General features: G+C 39.1%; 1 protein-coding gene across 1 annotated transcript in view; it reads left to right on the top strand.

Moving 5' to 3' along the window:
- XRRA1 (X-ray radiation resistance associated 1) overlaps positions 1–20,230 on the top strand; it is an 86,634-nt gene that overhangs the window by 29,865 nt on the left and 36,539 nt on the right. The window contains exons 4-5 of the mRNA XM_044665989.1: positions 4,245–4,316; positions 6,919–6,991. Of these exons, the coding sequence (XP_044521924.1) occupies positions 4,245–4,316; positions 6,919–6,991 (145 nt within the window). The remainder of the gene's footprint in view (positions 1–4,244; positions 4,317–6,918; positions 6,992–20,230) is intronic.

The raw sequence follows: 20,230 nt of genomic DNA, 5'->3' as shown, positions 1-20,230 counted from the left end.
TCCTTTCCTTTCCTTTCCTTTCCTTTCCTTTCCTTTCCTTTCCTTCTTTTCTTTTCTCTTCTCTTCTCTTTTCTTTTCCTTTTTCTTATTTTAAACACTTGCCTTCCATCTTAGAATCAATATTGTGTATTGGTTCCCAGGCAGAAGAGCAGTAAAGGCTAGATAATAAGGGTTAAGTGACCCGCCCAGGGTCACACAGCTATGAAATGTCTGAGGCCAGATTTGAACCCAGAACCTCCCATCTCTAGGAATGGCCCTCAATCTACTGAGTTACCTACTTGCCTCCTCACCATATGCTTTTGCCATGAGCCACCACTAATTTCTCACAGGAGGAAGAAATTATCACCGTAGTTTTCCCTTAGGCTGAAAGAAGCGCAGGTCTTTGCCACACAGTTCTGCTATAAATTATCATCACTTGTTCCTGGAAAAAGGAAATTGTTCATGGGCATAGGATCCTTTACTCACTTAGAACAGAAGTATATTGTACTACATGGGACAGCTATGTGGCAAAGTGGGTAGAGTGGTGGGGTTGGATCTTCATGAGTTCAAATCTGGCCTCAGACATGTACTAGCTGTGTGATCCTGGGCAAGTCACTTTATCCTGTTTGCCTCAGTTTCCTCATTTGTAAAATGAGCTGGAGAAGAAAAAGGCAAACCACTCTAGGATCTTTGCCAAGAAAACCCCAAATGGTATCACAAAGAGTCAGACATTACTAAACAACTAGATAACTGGTTTGTCTTCTCAACATCCAAGAGTGGGAATGAGCAAACATTTTACTAGATAGAATGACAGTTCTACAAAGTGAGGTCATCCACCCAAGTCTGTCCATGAATCAGTTTAAATTCCCTGTATCCTGTCAGAGATCCTAGTGAGCATGTAACTATTTCATGGAGAGTCCCCCTTAGATGCCTCCAAACAAAGGACAGCCTAAATTTTGTATCCAGTTCAAATCTCTCCAATCTAAGGTTCTTAATCTGAGGTCTGTAAACTTGTGTATGTCTTTAATATTTTGATAACTGTATTTCCATAAAATGGATTCCTTTCGTAATCCCATGTATTTTATTTTTTGTGTTTTAAGACATTATTCTGAGAAGGAATCCATAGGTTTCACCAGACTACCAGAGGAGTCCATGATAAAATGTTAAGAGCCCCTGCTCTAATCCAATAAAACGAGCATTCAGACTCATTTTCCCCAAGTTCAAATTTGGCCTCGGACACTGACTAGCACAGTAGACAAGTAACTTAACCCTGTTAGCCTCAGTTTCTTCATCTATCAATGATCTGGAGAAGGAAATGGTAAACCACTCCAGTATCTTTGCCAAGAAAACCCCAAATGGGATTAGAGAGTCAAGATATGACTGAAAAAAATAACTTAAAGTAATAAATGTTCAAGGCACTGGCTAGGTGCAAAACAAAAAACAATCCCTTGGGGTGCTTACATGGGGGGCGGGGTAGTAAAATATAATATGTAAGCAAATAAGTATTTAAATGATTATTTGAGAAAGGAGAAAGAATGCATAACTAGAGGAATTAGCTAGATTCCTATAGGACGTGGCCATAATCTGAGTCTTGAAAGAAGCTAAAATACCCAGAGAAATAGGTAGAAATGAAACACATTCCAGGCATAGGGGACAATTTATCTAAAAACACAGAGACCAGATACAGCATTTAATTTCAGAGGAGGCCAGTTTGGCTGAAATGTCAAGTCCATGAAGAAATAAGGTAGAATAATCCTGGAAATGATGTAGACTAAATCCTGTTCATGAAGGTCTTTACACACCACCTCAAGAAATTGCCATTTACTTTAGAGCAAGGGTTCTTTAAACTCTTTTTAAGAAAAAAAGACCCATTTGGCAGTCAATTTGGTGAAGAGCTACAGATCATTTCTCAGAATCATGCTTTAAAATGAATAAAATAAAATATGTAGGATGAAAGGAAACCAATTATGATTGGCATACAGTTGTCAAAGTATTGAAAATGCAAATTCACAAACCCTCTGAAATCTGTCCACAGACTTCTTGTGGGGGATGTCCATGGACCCCAGGTTAAGAACCCTGTCCTAAAGGGACTAAAGATTCTTCAGTAAGAGAGCAGCATGGTCTCACTTTTGTTGTAAAGATTTTTTTGGCAGCTGTATTGAGAATGAAGTGAGGAGTAGGGGAGACCACAAGCTAGGAGACCACAATTAGGGGGCTCTTGTAACAGGTTACAAGAAAGTGAAAAGTTATGGTGGCTCAAATTCTCTGAGCAAAGATGTGAAAGATTTGGAAGAAGAATCAGTGAATCTTTGCAATTGATTATATGGAGGGGAGAAGAGAGAGGAGAGAGGAAAGAGTCATGGATTATGTTGTTTTTAATTTGGATGACTAAAAAAATAGTGGAACTCTAAACAGAAATATGGAAATTTGGAGAAAAGGTGGGTTTAAGGGGCAATTAAATCCCTTTGGCACCAACTGTCTACTATTAAAAATCTTCACCTAGATGTTCCATCAGCATCATTAACTCAAAATGTCCAAGATATAACTCATCATATTCATTCCCACCCACACACCCAATCCTTCCCTCCTTTGGATGTCCTTAGATCAGCTGAAGATTCTACCATCTTTCCAGGTCCCTAGGTTTATCCTTCAAAGTTGTCTTCACCTCTTCTCTTGTCCCCCACATTCAATCAATTATCAATTCTCCTGCCATAATATTCCTCACATTGTTACCCTTCTCTCCACTCATGCTATCACTGCCCTAGCCTCAGGTCCTCATCACCTGTGGCAGGGGTCGGCAATGTATGGCTCTTTCTGCAGGAGCCATAAAGTCCATTTTTTTTCAGGCACTGTTACAGGAGTGGCACTGTGAGCTCTGTACAGCTCTCACGAAATTACATTTTAAAAAATGTGGTGTTTTTGTTCTCACGGCCAAAAAGGTTGCCGACCCCTGACCTATGGCATTGATAATTACAGTAGCTTCATTAAAACTGGGTCCCCTGCCTCCTAGTCTCTCTCCTCTCCAATCCATTCTCTACATAGCTACCAGATTCCTAAGAGAGAGGCCTGATCACATCATTTCTCTACTCAAAACCTTTCAGTGGCTTTTTACTATGTCTAAGATAAAAGATGAGCTTCTTAGCTGACATTTTAAGGCTCTCCACAAGCTGGTTCCCAATGACTTTTTTTTTAACCCTTACCTTCTGTCTTGGAATCAATACTGTGTATTGGCTCCAAGGCAGAAGAGTGGTAAGGTCTAAGCAATGGGGGTCAAGTGACTTGCCCAGGGTCACACAGCTAGGAAGTATCTGAGGCCAGATTTGAATCTAGGACCTCTCATCTCTAGGCCTAGCTCTCAATCCACTGAGCCATCTAGCTGCCCCCATTCCCAATGACTTTTGCCACATTTATTTCACCCTACTTTCCTCCACAAATTCTATGTCACAGCTAATTGGCCTAATTGTGCCCCAAACCAACATGTGCCACCTCTTATGCCTTCTGTCTTTTCACAAGCTACCTCCCACCCCCATTCCTGGATTGCACTCCCTCTCCTTAGAATTGCTAGCTTCCTTCAAAGTTCACCTAAGTTCATACTTAATGTGAGACCTTTCCTGATTCACCTATTGTTAGTGCTTTCTCTCTCTGGAAATTAGTTCATATTTATTTATCTGGATGCAAATTCTACCTCTCCCAGAGAATATAAATTCCTTAATGGCAGAGAATATTTCAGTTTTTGTCTTTGTGGCCTCCCCAGTGCTTTGTTGAATTAAACTGAATTGATTTTCTGAGTATCCTTTTACAACAACGACTAATATAGAAGTATGTTTTGCATGCTAATACATGTAAAACTGAAATCAAATTGCTTACCGTCTCCAAGAGGGAAGAGGGAAGAGAGGGAGGGAGACAATTTGCATCTTAAAATTTCAGAAAACATATGTTAAGAATGCTACTACGTGTAATTGGGAAAACAAAAATACTTTTACAAAGGAAAAAAAAAGGCTGGATGAAATTACCTCAAAGATTCCTTCCAGTTTTGTAACATTCTGTGTTCTTTGTTCTAAGATCCCTTCTATCTGTCTGGGAGGGTTTGGCATCTTTTCGGCTGCACAGCTCCAAATGGCTATGCTGTACACTGCTGTGGGCTGAATGACCTTTCCTATGTACACTGGACATTTTGGAAAGGTTTCCCTTGTCACAGTTTGAATAGAGAACTCTCTCGTTGTTCTGAATGGTAATGAAAAGAGCTAATTGTTGTTTGTTTTCAGCTGAAGCACCACTGTGTAAAGAGACCTACAGATTTGTGTACTGTGAATATCAGTGGCCAAAAGATTGCAAAAGTGAGTATAAATTCTCTCTTATAGCTTCTGCCAAGGCTACGCTCTGAACCCAAGAGAATGTTGCTACAGCTTATCTCCTTTGGCAACTTAATTTGGCTGGAGCTGATCGTGGGCCTTGGAATGAGAAGTGGGCTAAAATTTGGAAGGTTTGAGTTCTATTCTTGGGCCTACCGCTTGCTTCTTGGGCACACCAAATACACTATTTGGTTTTTAGTTTTCTCTTCTGTAAAATGAGGGGAATTCTTCCATGGGCTACCTCCCATTAGGATCCAGTGAGACAATTTGAAAACATTTCACAGAATCAAAGAATTTTAGAATTAGAAGAAGCCATTTAGTCCACCCCATAACTCAAAGAGATTCTAATTAGTAGTAACAATAATAATAATAATAATAATAATAATAATAATAATAACCACCCCAGAAATAATAGGTACCCAGTAATAATAATAATTGTCACGAAAACCCTTAGCCTCTTCAAAGACCCCCATAGAGGAGAGGGCCCATAGTTTCCAGAAGCAGCTCATTCTACTTTTACACAGCATTGTTACCTCTAATTGTTATTAATTGGATTGGTTAGTTGCATAGTATATCATAGAGTACCAGGCCTGGAGTCTTCCTGAGTTCAAATCTGACCTCAGACACTTAATAGCTGTATGACCCTACGCAAGACACTAAACCCTATTTGCCTCAGTTTCCTCATCTGTAAAAATGAGCTAGAGAAGGAAATGGTAAACTACTCCAGTATCTTTGCCAGTTTTCTTTGCCAAGAAAACCCCAAATAGAATCATAAAGAGTCAGACACAACTGAAATCCAAGCATTTCTAGTTTAGGAGAGAAATGTCTAAACTGACAGTCTTCTCAAACCCTGAGATGCAAGAACTTTTGAAGTAACAGGTACAGAATCCTGGATAAGGAAAATGGCATAACTGTTGCTGTTTAGTGTTGACATTTTACTTCATTTAATAGAACAATCATCACTTCATCTTTAAGAAAATTCTCCAGGGGCAGCTGGGTAGCTCAGTGGAGTGAGAGCCAGGCCTAGAGACAGGAGGTCCTAGGTTCAAACCCGGCCTCAGCCACTTCCCAGCTATGTGACCCTGGGCAAGTCACTTGACCCCCATTGCCCACCCTTACCAATCTTCCATCTATAAGACAATACACCGAAGTACAAGGGTTTTAAAAAAAAAAAAAGAAAGAAAATTCTCCTAAATCACTTAATCCTTTCTTGACCCTTCTCTTGAAGGCCCCCACCCTCACATTTCAAGGTACCTAAAGTAATCAAGAGAGCTCCTCCTTCTGATATACCCTAATATTTTCCAGACATAAGAAAAAAGAGCCAGCCCCTCGAATGAGTCATCCCTTCAGATGGATCAGTCCAGGGTCCCTTGCCCTGATCCTTGTTGGGCCCTTTTAATTACCTCTAGGGAAAATTTGAAGAAATGGGAGCAAGACATTGTTTAGGAATTTATGGTTAAGAAAGACTGAAAAGAATTTCTTTTCTAGATTAGTCTAAGGCCTTAAAACCAGGCTACTTTTTAAATGTTCTCAGTGTTTTTAAAGGAGGAAGTGGGAGACTTTGTCCACATCCACCCTACCCTGGAACCTTTTTTTCCCAACCTTTTTATGTCTTTGTGACCTCAGCTTCTGGCAAACTTTCTCATTTTTATTCAGTAGGAAAGGAAATAAATTCTAGAGTTTGTCTTGCATGTGCTCATAAGAAATAAATCAATTAAGTTCGATAGGCTAATATAGTGATTTACCAAATAATTCCCCTTACTCCCTTGATAAATTTCTTATTTATTCTAAAGGTGAGTATGCCTCGAGTTGGAAACCCCTGCTTTTGTACTGGGAAAAGGAAGAGAAAAGGACACACCAGATGTTAGTTATTAGACAAATGGTATAATAATAATCCCTTGTATTTATGTAATGCATCATAGAACTATCTCATTTGATCCTCGCAATAGTCCTACCCAGTAGGTAAATTGGGAATGAATTATGGCCATTTTTATGGATAAAAAGATTGAAAGAGTTACTGACTTGTCCAAGATTTTATTAAAAACTACCCTATAGGTAGTGAAAGTATTCTCAATTTCAGAGAAGGGAGTTGAGACTCAGAAAAGGACAGATTGTTAAAATTTCTATAATGGTTTTAGATTTTAAAAATAATTTCCTCAAAATAATTCAGGGAGATTAGTTTGTGCAAGGATTAGCAGCCCCATTTTACAAATAAAGAAACTTGAGACTCAGGGACAGCTACATGGCTTAATGGATTGAAAGCAAAGCCCAGAGACAGGGAGTCCTCTGTCTCCCAAGGAGACAGAGAATCTGATCTCAGACACTTCCTAGCTGTGTGACCCTGGGCAAGTCACTTAAACTCCATTGTCTATCCCTTATCCCTCCCTCTTCTACCTTGGAACCAATATACAGGATTGATTCTAAGACAGAAGGTAAGGGTTTAAAAAAATTTGTGCTGAATTGCTTTGTAACAGAGTTCGACTATTCTTAAGCATTACTCCAACTCTGGCCAAGCACACCAAATTTTCTTGAAATGGAAATAAAACTGTTCTCTGCCCTATTTTGTTTTGTCATCCCATCCTTCCAGGCTAAGGAAAAGGACTTCAGGCACTTTGATGCTGTCATTTATATCAATGCATCGGAAAACTTGCTACCCCTAGGTAAGCTGTCCTCTGGTAGAATTGCCACTGAGCCACACCAGCTCTCCTCTGTGCTGATTTAATAATTGCTCCCTGAAGATCTTTGGCTTATCCTACTCTCTTCAAGCCTGCCCCACCTCCCCCAATCACCTGTTGTCATCTTGCCCTTCCTTCAAGGCCTCCCTCAAGTGTCACCTTCTCTGTGAAGCCTTCCCTCATCCTCCCAGTCAGTGATGACTTTTCCCCCTTCTACCACATGCTAAAGAATTGTGTTTGCATCTCCCTAACCTGCTGACCACAAGCTACTGGGCAATGCAGTAGTGGGTGTGTGTTCCTGCACTGAAATACTCTTCAGCTGCCCCATCACGCTCTGGACGTGACCCCAGCTTCTCAGACACTGAGCCAGGGGCACACAAGTTCTTGCAGGCTTCAAGTACAGGCCTGACATGGACTGGGTGTCTGTCATTCAAGGACCAGCCTAGCAACATACAGAGAGGCTTCTGGCTAGAAAGGGGACCACCAGGTGATGAATTTTTCTCAGCCCCATGGCTCACAGGTGTAGACAGGTTGGTATTTGGACCATTGAAGGAAAGACCTTCTGCCAATTTAAATGGAGAGAGATTTGATCGATTGAATTAAGTCCATGTATTCTCTTCCATGATCATGTCAGAAGTTCCATGAGGGAGCAGATAGTTTCTTCATCCCTGATCCAATGCCTAGCTCAGGGCTCTACAAATACATCCTTAATAAAATTTTATTGAATTAAATCTAATTGAAAACTAAAGTCTGCAAGGCCTTATACAAGGGACAAAATACAAATATCTGGAAGGATAGGTAGGATACCATGGATTAAAGTTGCACAATGATAGCTTAGGAAATTGGAATTCTGTCAAGAATTTAAAGATTTAAAGGAAAATAATTAGAATGAGAAAAAATTACTAAAAGAGCCTGGGGTGGGGGGTGCTAAGTGGCTCAATGGATAGAGAGCCAGGCCTAGACACAGGAGGTCCTTGGTTCTAATTTGGCCTCAGATACTTCCTAGCTGTGTGACCCTGGGCAAGTCACTTGATCCCAAAGGCCTAGCCTTTACCACTTTTCTGCCTTCAACTGATGCTGAGTATGGATTCTAAGACAGAAGGTAATGGTTTTAAGTATATGTTAGTATAATTATATATATCAACATATATTCATACCATTTATATATTATATGTACATGTAATATACATAAAACAAAAACCCTGTCCTCAAGGAGCGTATAGTCTATTTGGGGAGAAAAAGAACATAAACTTAATAGCTATATAGGACCTTGGACTTAATCTCTCTGACCTTCATTTTCTTCTTCTATAAAATAATACTTTCAATAGTAACTGATAGGAATATTATGAGAATGTAATGAGATAAGAATAAAGTACTTCATAAATAAGAGTGCTACATATTATTCTGTGAAAAGTCAATACAAATACAAATAGAAACAGTTTGAGGTACTAATAAAGATATCATAAGACAATGCAAAAATATGGCTCAGTTAATAATACAGATGGAAAATACTAGAGACGTATCCAAAGATGGAAAAACAAGTCAGTGTGTATTGGATTGGTATAGAAAGGTTTTGTGGAGGAGAGTTCATTTTCCTGGGTTTTGAAGGGCAAAGATTTATATAGATAGAAAAGAGAGAAATACATTTCTAGAGAAATGTTGAATGTGGAATCAAAGAGAAAGGAAAACAGAACATTTGTTTGAGAAAAACTTCAAAATTATAGAACATCAGAGCAGAAACCTTAGGCTAAAGAATGTCAAACCTAGAGGAGAACACAGAGCACAGACTGTGGGAGCTGCAAGGAAACTCGGATGCAGAATGTCAGAGCTTTAAGGGACCATGGAACAGAATGTTAAAACCAGAAGGGAACTTAAAACATAGAATGTCAGAGCTGGAAGGGACCTTGGAACATAGGACATTTTTAGAAGTGACCTTAGAACATAGAATATCAGAGTTAGAGATGGTCTTGGAAAATAGAATGTTAAAACTGGAAAGAATCTTGAAACATAAAAGTGTTCCTGGAAGTATTCCCGCATTTTAGAATGGATGATCCAAATGCTACTGGTGATTAGCCACTGGCAAAACCCCTGGCCTTAAAGTTTCATATTCAAAAGCTCAGATTTAAATAACAAGAGATGAACTAGAGGCCCTAACATGAGTTGGTAAATTTGACATTATATATATCTGTGGGACTTGGCAGAATGAAACCCATTCCTAGAATGTGTCTCATAGGGTCCGTTCTTATGAACTGGATAAGTAAAAGTGGGGACATGATGGGGTTAATATTATATATTAAGAGGAAATCTAGAACTAGAGTGGGGATAAGAATGATTGAGATCATTTGACCATTGAAGAAAGAAACAAAGGAGTTTGGTATGGGAATATACTATAGACCACCTGTTAAGACAGAAAAAGACAATAGATGAGAATCTCAGGGAAAAGAGCATAAGTGTTTCACAGAGACATGATATAGTAGTAATGGGGATTTCAATTATCCAGACACATAACAATTTCTCTTTCTCCCTCTTTCTTTCTTCTTGTCCTTCTTCCGTCTCTCTCTCTCTCTCTCTCTCTCTCTCTCTCTCTCTCTCTCTCTCTCTCTCTCTCTCACACACACACACACACACACATACACACACACACACGCACAAACAAAAAAAAAAAGGAGTTAATACTTCTTGACTGGTTTTAATAATAATTTCATCCTTTAAAAGTTCAGAATCAACAATTCTATTCTTGATGTGGTTATCAATAGTAGAAAAGAACTGTTGCAAGAGAGGACATGATGGAAATCCTGGGGGAAGTGATCATTTTCTTCTTAGAGTGTATAATTTCAAAGCACTCAAAGGAAGAATAGGTAGGATGCTATGGATTAAAATTGTACAGTGATAGCCCCAAGAATTTGGGATACTCTCAAGAAGTAAATTATAGATTCAGAAGAAAATAATTAGGATGGGAAAACAATCAGTAAGATTATTAGATACATACTGTATGCCAGGCACTGTGCTAGATGATGGATAAAAATAAAAATCTTTGCCCTTAAGAAGCTTACTTTCTTCTGGGGGTTATAGTATATTCAGGGATAATTAAACACAAGATATATACAATACAAATCCACAGTTATTACATAAAAGGTGGTACCAACAATTATAGAAACCAAAAAAGACCTCTTGAAGCAGTCGATCTTTGATTGAGTTGAGCCTTGAAGGGAATTAGGGTTATGAGGAAGATTATTTTAGTCTGGGGAAAAATAGAGGCAAGGATTGATTGGAATGTCCTGCAGGAGGTATATGGTAAAAAAAACAACCTGCAATTGTTGCAAGAGGCCTGTGTGAATATGCATATAGCTTGCCAACTAATTTAGATGTTTAAAATATAAATACAGAGAGTGGAAAAAATGGTAAGTGACAAACAGATGATGAGTATGAAAGCATCCAAATCCTATACAAATAGTGCCAGGAATATAAACTGAGTGGAAAGTGTCAAAAGAAGGGAAGGACAACCAAAAAACGATTCTTTAGAATCTACATTGGAGAAAAGCAGCAGATAATAGAAGGAATAAGGCCATTGCTGGAGGCAAATGGGACAAGGATAACTTATGAGAGAGAGAAGAACTGCTCAATTCTGCTTTTGCTTTTGTTTGTTTTCTGTTTGTTTTTTTGCAAGCAAGAACGATCTTTGTACTGGAAAGGTCAATTCTTAAGTAAGCAGGTAATAAGAGAGATTTTAATTGTTCTTGATAAATTCAAGTCCCTTGTGCCAAATGAACCCTTGAGTTTTGAAAGAATTATTTGTTGGAAGTGATTGCTGAGCCAATCAGTAATATTTGAAAGATCTTGTAGGACAGAAGAGTTTTATATTATTAGAGCAAGACAAATGTTGTTCTGAAGTGGAAAAAAACAAAAGGACAAAGATTGGAATCTATAAACTATAGTCTAGGGAATTTGACTCTGATTTCTGGGGAAATTCTAGAACATATTAAAGAGATGGTTGATAAACATTTAGAAAAGGAAGCCACAGTCGCAAAGAGCCAGCATTGTTTCAGAAAGAGCAAGCTATGCCAGACTAATTTTATTTCCTTTTTTTACAGCATTACCAAACTGATAGATTAGAGGAATGTTGTAAAGTTAGTTTACCCAGATTTATCAGAACATTGAGATCTCTCATGCTTTTTTTTGTAGGAAAGATTGAGAGACAGAGTTTGGCAATATCACAATTAGATAGATTTAGAAGTGGTTAGATGGGCATACTCAAAGATTAGTCATCAATGGTTTGATTTCAACTTGAAATGAGATTTCCTGGAAAGTTCCTTGGGGGGGAATCTATGTTTGATCCTGTGTTGGCTAACATTTTTGCCCATAAATTGGTTAAAGGGATAGACGGCATATTTATCAAAAATGAAAATCTCAAAAAGCTAGGAAAAGTAGTTGACATATTGGATAACAGATGCTATAAAATTATGCTGACTCCTAATATGACATTTAATTGGAACAAATTTGAAGACTTAAGTGGGCTCAAAAAAACCTGAAGTCTTTAAGTACAAGATAATACCTAAATGACATGATTAAACAATGATAAAAAAATCTTTTTTTTTATCAGAAAAAGAAGTGGATTATAAACTTACTGAGTCCACAGTATACAATGCAGCATTAGCTAATGTGATCTTAGGCTTGATTAAAAAGTACAGTTTCCAGGTATAAAAAGCTAATCCTATTGTAATTTTCCCTGGTCAGACCATATCTTATGTATTATGGTTTGGGACACCTCATTTGAGGAAAGATATTGATGATGTGGAGAGAATCCAGAGAAGGCCAACCAGCATGGTAAAGAGTCTCAAGATCATGTCTTATGAAAATCATTTGGAGGAACCAGGGATCTTTACCTTGGAGGAGAGGAGGCTTAGGAAAACAAGACAATTGCCTTCAAGTACAACTTAAAGGGTATCACTTGGAAGAGGATTTGACATGTTCCGTCTTACTCCAGGAGCAATGTGCAGAGGTTGCAAAGGGCAAATTTAGGGTTGATGGGAGGAAGAACTTTCTAATCAAAACTATAGAAAAGTGGAATGGGTTGCCTCATTATGGGGCGGTCTCCCTCTCACTGGAAGTCTTCAAGTCAAACTAAATAACCATTTTTTTTGACTGTGTTGTAGAAGGAATTCTCCCTTGTGGGTTGGATTAGGCATCCACTAAAATCTCAACTCTGAAATGATAAGATTTGTGCAATCTGTTTTTCTTTTGCTGTGCCTGGATCCATTGACACCCAGATATCTCTTTTGGGAAGATGATTTTGTTGATTTTTGGAATGAACCACCACTGGAAATAAACACAGATGGTATGTTCTAGCAGAAAGAGCATTGCATTTAGAATGAGTGGACCTGGGTTTAAATCCCATATCTTCTGCCTGTGTGAACTTTGGCAAGCCACTTCCCTTCTCTACACTTAGTTTTCCTATCTATAAAGTGGAGGTGCTGGATTGGTGACAACTAATGTGCCTTACTGCTCTAATTCCATGACACATAACCACCTGGGAGAGAGGAAACAGGTCTCAGCACTATAGGTAAGGAAGCTATGTGGTGCCTCAACTGGTATTTCCTCTACACTCATCCTTAGCCCTCTTGCTCACTATTATCTATAAGCTGGTATAATTCAATACACCATTAGCTCCTCCCACTATCTGGCCCTAAATACTATGGTGGAAGTGCCAAGGCAATTAGCCATCATTAGCTTAAACTGTTATTGGGACACTGGGAGCATCACTGACTAGTCAAGTATGCAATACCAAATGCCAGTTGCCCCATTGTTTATATCCACACCTGATTGTAGCACCTCCCCACCTACTCAGTACTAACAATAATTGAGTTTTCAAGAAAGCCTGGCTTTCAAGTCTTCTCCTAACTTCTGATCCATACTAGTAGCATGACCATGAATGGACCACTCAACCTCTCTCATTGATCCAGGGAGCACTACAAAAACTCTTAGATGTTAGATATTTATAGTTCTCTATAAGGATAAAATAACACATTGGACTTCAAAATGAGCAAGAACAATAATAGCTAATATTTATATTGTACTTACTGTTTGCCAAGCACTGTGCTAAATGCTTTACAATTATTGTCTGATTTGGTCCTCACAATAACCCTAGGAGGTGGGTGCTATTATTATCCCCACTTTACAGAAGGGAAAACTGAGTCAAACGGAGGTTAGTTGACTTGGCCAGGATCACACAGTTAGAACAAGAAAGTATGATGTAATGGAAGGGGTCCTGAAATAGGCAAGTTGCTTCCCCCTCTGGACCTCAGTTGCCTAATTTATAAAATGAAGATACTGGATGAAATTTAAGCTCAGAATAGAAGGATCACAAGATCATTGAATTGTCCCTTAATACCATCTGCATGATTCATATTGTTCAGTGCTATTTTTCCTGACTGCCACAAATCCCATGAGCTTCTATTTCCTTATCTATAAAATGAGATGGTTTATGTTACTATAAAGTGAGTTGTTTAGATATCTCCCAATCCAGGATCCTATGTAAATATTGCCAATACCCAACCATAATTCACCTCCCTCAGAGTTCTTGTTTATGGTCCAAGGATGCTTCTAGTCTTGGTTCATTGACTGAGTAGAATTAATGGGCAGGTCTGAGCCAAGAGCATATTAGCATTGGTGCTGGCCCAGGCACTATTTCTGCCCAATTCCTCAAGTCAGCTTCATAATCACTCATAGTCCCTTGCCCTACCCTTTGCAGGGTACTTTGTGCAAGTCCATTTGGGGATTTCGCAGTTTTCGAAAGTACTGAAGCTATCTAATATCAACAATAAGGAAAAGGTAGTTTGGGAACACCATGTTTGGGAAAACCATGCCAGTTTCTGGATTTGGGGTAGTGTGTGAGAGGTATATGTATTAAGTTTTGCTCTTGGTAAAGAAAAACAATTTGATTATCTGAGGAAAACTTAGCCACGAATTACCCCAAGACTATTTGAAAGTATGACAAGCATGACACTGTCAATATTTGGAGACCTACATGACTAAAAGCAGTCTCAGTACAATAGGAAGAATACTGAGCTAAGAATCAGGAGACTTGGATTAGAATCTCAACTATGCCACTATTTGACTTTTTTGGTGCTCAGTTTGTTTATTTATAAAATTAGAAACCTAAACTGTCATCATCTTTAAAAATTACATTTTACAAACTCCATCATTCAACAAGCTCTCCTTCATTAAGATTCAGGCTATCCCAAACCATCATTCAAACCATATCCTGGTACCTGTTATCCACCAAACCCTAAAGCATTCTTTTTCCTTTCTCCATGATATAAGTGACTTGGTTCACAACTTTTGTGTTCATGTCGGTACATTCAAACAAGTATAGTAAGTTTCCCTCTAACACCCTAATCTCCAAACTCCTCAATCTACTCAACTCTCATTACCTATTCAATCATTCCTGGACTGCCACACAGGGATGGTCATATCATTGATCTTGCATTACCCACAAGTGTTTCACTTCTACGATCAAAAATTCTGAAATTTGGCTGTTCCAAAACTTCTCTTTGAGATCCCTCTCAGCTCTACCTTCTTGTTAGCTAAGTGGTATGGTGGATATAACAATGGGCCTGGAGTTAGAAAAACTTGAGCTCGAATCTGGGCTCAGACATTTATCAGTTGTGTGACCCAAGTCACTTAACCTTTATCTTCCTCATTTTCCTCAATTGTAAAATGGGAATAACAGCACCCATTTCCTAATGTTGTTGTGAGGATCAAATGAGATAACATTTTTAAAATGCTAAGGCCATAGTTGGTACTTAATAAATGCTTATTCCCTTCCCCTCCTCCTCTTCTGCCTTCTCAGGCTAGGTCTTCATTTTATATTTTATTGAAAAAAAATAGAGATCATCCTCCAAGAGTTGCTTCTTTTCTCCTCCTCATTCATCCACAGCTCCTTGATGTTACCTCTCAGAATTTCATCCTTTGTTCTGGTCTCTGATGAAGAGGTGACCAACCCTGCCAAGGTTAACCCCTCTTTGTGTACTCTTCATTCCCTCCCCTCCCATTTTCTCCAGCATGTTGACCACTCAGTCATTTCCTCTATCTCACTAATCTTTAATCTCTCCCCGTCTAGAGCTTCCTTCCCAGTTTCCTATAAACAGGTGCAAACTCTCCTTCCTTAAAATATCCTAACTTGATCTTACCATTCTCTTTATTTTGCCTATATCTCTTCTCTCTCAGTCAAAAAAATTATGCTCAATCCCTCTACTCTCTTCCAAACCCTTTGCAATCTAATTTCTAGTCTTATCACTATGATACTGCTCTCTCCAAAGTTACCAATGATCTATGATTTGGCAAATCCAAAGGCCTCTTTTTAGTCTTTTTTTTAATTTTTTTTAAACCCTTGTACTTCGGTGTATTGTCTCATAGGTGGAAGATTGGTAAGGGTGGGCAATGGGGGTCAAGTGACTTGCCCAGGGTCACACAGCTGGGAAGTGGCTGAGGCCGGGTTTGAACCTAGGACCTCCTGTCTCTAGGCCTGGCTCTCAATCCACTGAGCTACCCAGCTGCCCCCCTCTTTTTAGTCTTCTTGACCATTTTATAAGTATCTGTTACTGTTGATTCTCCATCTTCCCAGATACTATCTTTTCTAGGTTTTCATGACACTATTATCTCCTGGTTTTCTTTATACTTGTTTGCTCTTTCATAATCTCTACTAGATCATTTTCTCTTTCATATTTTCTAACTGTGGGTGAACACCAAGGCTCTGTTCTTGATCTTCTCTATTTTCCTCTATATTTTCACTCACTAAGGAACATCATAGTTCTTATGGGTCCAATGACCATATCTTGGCAGATTACTTCCAGACATATCTAGACCTAATCTCCTGAGTCCCAGGCTTGTTTCAGAAACTGTCTGTTGGGCATTTCAAACTGGATGACTCAACAACATCTCAAAGTTCAATGTGTCCAAAACAGAAGTCATATTTTCCCCAAAATACACCCTTCTTTCAAATTTCCCTATTTCTCTTGATGGTGCCTCTATTCCCCTAGTCACCTAGATCTTCAGCCTCCAGCCAGATCTCTAACCTCCTTGTCTTCCTTGACTCTTCACCCATCTATCTAATCCTCTGCTCAGTTTTGTCATTTCTGCCTCTACAACAACAATCAGGATATCTGATCCATTCTCTCTACTTACACAACTACCAACTTAGTTCAGGATCTCTTCCCATTTCTTACCTGGACTAATATAATTGATCTCCTTGCTTTACTCAGGTCTCTCCCCTCTCTAAATTTATCCCCTGCATACTTGCCAAAGTTATTTATCTAAAGCTCAGATCTGATCATGCCACATACACACAGCCATGAAATAAAACATACTGACTCCCTATTGTCTATATGACAAAATATAAGTTCTTGTTTATCATTAAAGTCCTTCATAGAATGTCTTCTTCCTACCTTTCCAGACTCATTCCCTTCTATATATCCTACAGTATAGCCATAATGACCTATTTTTCACACATGACCTTCTATCTCCCTTTTCCTGTACTGGTTGTCCCCTAGAACTGGAATATATATTCTTCTATCCTCCACCTCTCCAAAAACTTCTCAGGGAGCCTTAAAAACCCTTACCTTCTGTTTTAGAATCAATACTGACTGTGTATTGGTTCCAAGGGAGAATATGGGTAAGGACTAGGTAATGGGAGGCAAGTGACATGCCCAGGGTCACATAGCTATGAAGTGTCTGAGGTTAGATTTGAAACCAGGACCTGAGCCACCTAGGTGCTCTCTCATGAAACTCTTTGTGAACCCCAATTCAGATTGCCCCTGCTCATCTCAAAGCCTTTTGCTGTGCTCTGGAGGTTTTCCTTGGATTATCAGCATTTGCCTCCTTTCTTGACCCTCCCAAGCCATTTCTTCATTTGCTCCTGTTTGCTGTGACATGGACATCTTGGGCTTCACTGGATACAGCATCACTGCCTAATATTAAGGATGGATCTCAAAGGAGGGCTTTTAAGTTTAATTTAATAACCGTCTTCCCTTGACTGACTTCTCTTTAGGCACTGATACTCTTCAAAAATTCATTCTTCAATAGTTAGAATACTCCAGCCTCATCATAATCTCTCCAACTCCTCCATACACAATCACATACCTAGTGATTCTGAACCTCTGGATATCACTGTGAAAACCCCATCCCCCATCCCCCACTGCCTCATCCCTTACTCTCACCCTCCTCAACTCTGCCCAACCAAATGGACCACTCTATATAGCCCCCTTCCCTTTTGACTGTCCTCTCTGGAATTCTTGCCCCATAATTAACAAACTTCCTTTCATCTTAAACCTTTTCCTTCCCCATTCTCTCTTCTAGTACTAATTGAGACCCAGCTTCTCATGATGACACTACATCCCTAGCCACTCTTTCCAACACCAATTATACTTTTACCCATAATCCCCTCTCCTTTACTTCACTGGTTGAGCAGGCAGAGTCAGAATACTCTGTGTTTACCAGTTTCAATTCCAGACTCTTTCATTGCCAGTATCACTTAGTAACTTCTCTTTTGAGGTTCATTCAATGGAAATGTATCACCCAGGCATAGTTCTGGTAGCTTTTACCTACCCACACTATCTAGAATACTGTCTTTCCTTTCTCAGTGAGTTCAGTGCCTAGTCTTTCTCTCCGCTCCACTCCAACTCTTCCCATTATATTAGGAACTTCAACATATATTAATACTCTTTTGAATAAAATTTCCCATTTCTTTAAATTTACTCATTTCCTATGTCCAACCCCTCCACCTTAACTACAAAAAGAAGTCCTCCTACCCTTAATTTTGTTGTCACAAATATTCTACTTCCATGTACCTTAACTCTGAAATTCCTTTATCTAGTCATCATTTTATCATTTTATCTTTTCTTCTGCCTAATAATCCCTCATCCTATTCTTTGTCCTCACTGTGACTTCTAATTTCTTCATCTCTCAGTTCTTTATCATTTCTAACCCCCTGTATTGGCTACATTCTCTTCCCTTTCCTATCTCCACCCTTTGATGAACCAGTTAAACTCTACACTATCCTGTATACTTGAGCCTCCTGTCCCCTTATCCTATTACTAATCATGCTCTGCCAAGCCCCAGCCTTGAATTATTCCCACTATCCACAGCTTTACTCTTATTCAAATGCTATTGAACAGAATTGGAGAAAATCATAAAGGATTGAGTCAACTATAGATTTATATTATAGAATCTCGACTGGACCCTCACTGTAGCAAGGCAATCCTTTTACAATTCCCTGATTGTTTTTCAATCCCATTTGCCACAGTGGCATTTCTAAACCATTTCCTCATTCCTCAGATCTGTCATGTAACACCTTCCCTCCATTCTTTTAACTGAGGACATCACCTTAAACATCACTGCAAAAAACTGAGGACATGCATCAAGTCCCTTCCTTCCCCTCCTCCTCCTATCACTCCTTCTATCTCTTTCTTCTCCTTAGTCTTTAATGAAGATGTCTCCTTGTCAAGCAAACAAGTGACCTGTTCTTTTCCAACTTCATCAACAAATTGCCCCCTCTACCATCTTTACATACTTACTAATCTTCCATCTTTACTTATCTACTGCCTTCTTCCCTCTTGCCTACAAACATACATCTCTCCAATGTCATATATATATTTTCAATTACATATAGAAACAACTTTTGACAATTGCTATGTGACATTTCTCAGTTCATATTCTTCCCTTCCCTTCCTCCTCTCCCTTCTCCCTAGTCAGTAAATAGTCTGATATAGGTTATACTAGTGATTCCCAAAGTGGGTGCCACCACCCCCTGGTGGGTGCTGCAGTGATCCAGGGAGGCGGTGATGGCCACAGGTGCATTTATCTTTCCTATTAATTGCTATTAAAATTAAAAAAAATTAATTTCCAGGGGGCTAAGTAATATTTTTTCCGGAAAGGGGGCAGTAGGCCAAAAAAGTTTGGGAACCACTGGGTTATACCAATGCTGCCAAGCAATACATCCAGTGTCTTATATAATTATCACTTGATTTGACCATCCCCAATGGCTATCATCCTATATCTTTCCAACCCTTTCATGGCCAAATTCTTTGAGAAATCTGTCTATGCTCATTGCCTTCACTTCCTCTCCTTTTACTCTTTTCTCGAGTCTCTCTAGTAGGTCTTCTGACTTCATTATTCAACTCAAGTTACCTTTGATTTCTTCATTGCTAAATCCAGTGACCTTTTCTCAATCTTCATTCTTTTTTACATTGTTAATCAACTCTTCTCTTGTATGCTCTCTCTCCTTTAGGTTTTCCTGACACTGCTCTCTGTTGGTTCTTTTCCTACTTGTTTTTAAGAAGCTGACATTCTTCTGGGAGAACACAACAATGAATGTGGATATTCAAAGAAAAGACATTGATTTCAAGAGGGAGAGAGTATTAACAGCTAGAGAGATTAGGAAAGGCCTAGTATAGGATGTAGTACCTAGGCTCTGTCTTGAGGCAATTCAAGAAGCACAGGTGAAGAGGGAGAATATTCAAGGCATGGGAGATAGCCATCCATTATGGCAAGTTTGGCCAGGCTGTTGATGGCCATGATGTTGTTGGTGGCTTTATCCTAATGCACCTACCATGGCTGAGTGCACAGCATAAACTCATGGCCATCAATAAACAATCAAAGCATTGAAAGCCAACCTTCTTCATCCCTATGATGTGAAAGAAGGCTCATTCATGGTCTGGCACACAAAAGAGGCCACATCTCTCAACAGACTTGCCTAATTCTCAAGGGCTTTCATGAGGGTTGGCCCCTTGGCTCTCTGTGGGTTCTCAGTAAATATAGGCATCAGGAGTGTAAGCACCAGGGACACATATTGAGGCAAGGCGAGGAGATATCACCAGATTGAGAAACAAAACCAGTGCCATTCTTGTAAAAATTCCTCTTAATTTATAGTTAGGGAAACTGAGGTCTATGGAGAAGTGACTTGACCAAAACTAGGCCTAAAGTCCAGGTGTCCTGACTCCCAGGTGAAGATTATTTTTTTACCCTACAACATTGCCTTGTCTTAGAATAACAAACGCTTTGATAAGAGATAAGTTCGTGTATTTCTAGCAGACAGTCAGGAGCAAGGATAACACATTCTAGCTCCTCTTAAATTAATTTCCTCTCAAAGAATCCCTTGAGGTGTAAAGGAGGCAGCCTTAGGGCAAATCAAAAAGGTTCATAAAACCACAATTAATTGAATGCTCACAT

This window comes from Gracilinanus agilis, chromosome 3 (assembly GCF_016433145.1).
Source record: "Gracilinanus agilis isolate LMUSP501 chromosome 3, AgileGrace, whole genome shotgun sequence".
NCBI lineage: Eukaryota > Metazoa > Chordata > Mammalia > Didelphimorphia > Didelphidae > Gracilinanus > Gracilinanus agilis.
This window is presented reverse-complemented; position numbering and strand designations above follow the sequence as displayed.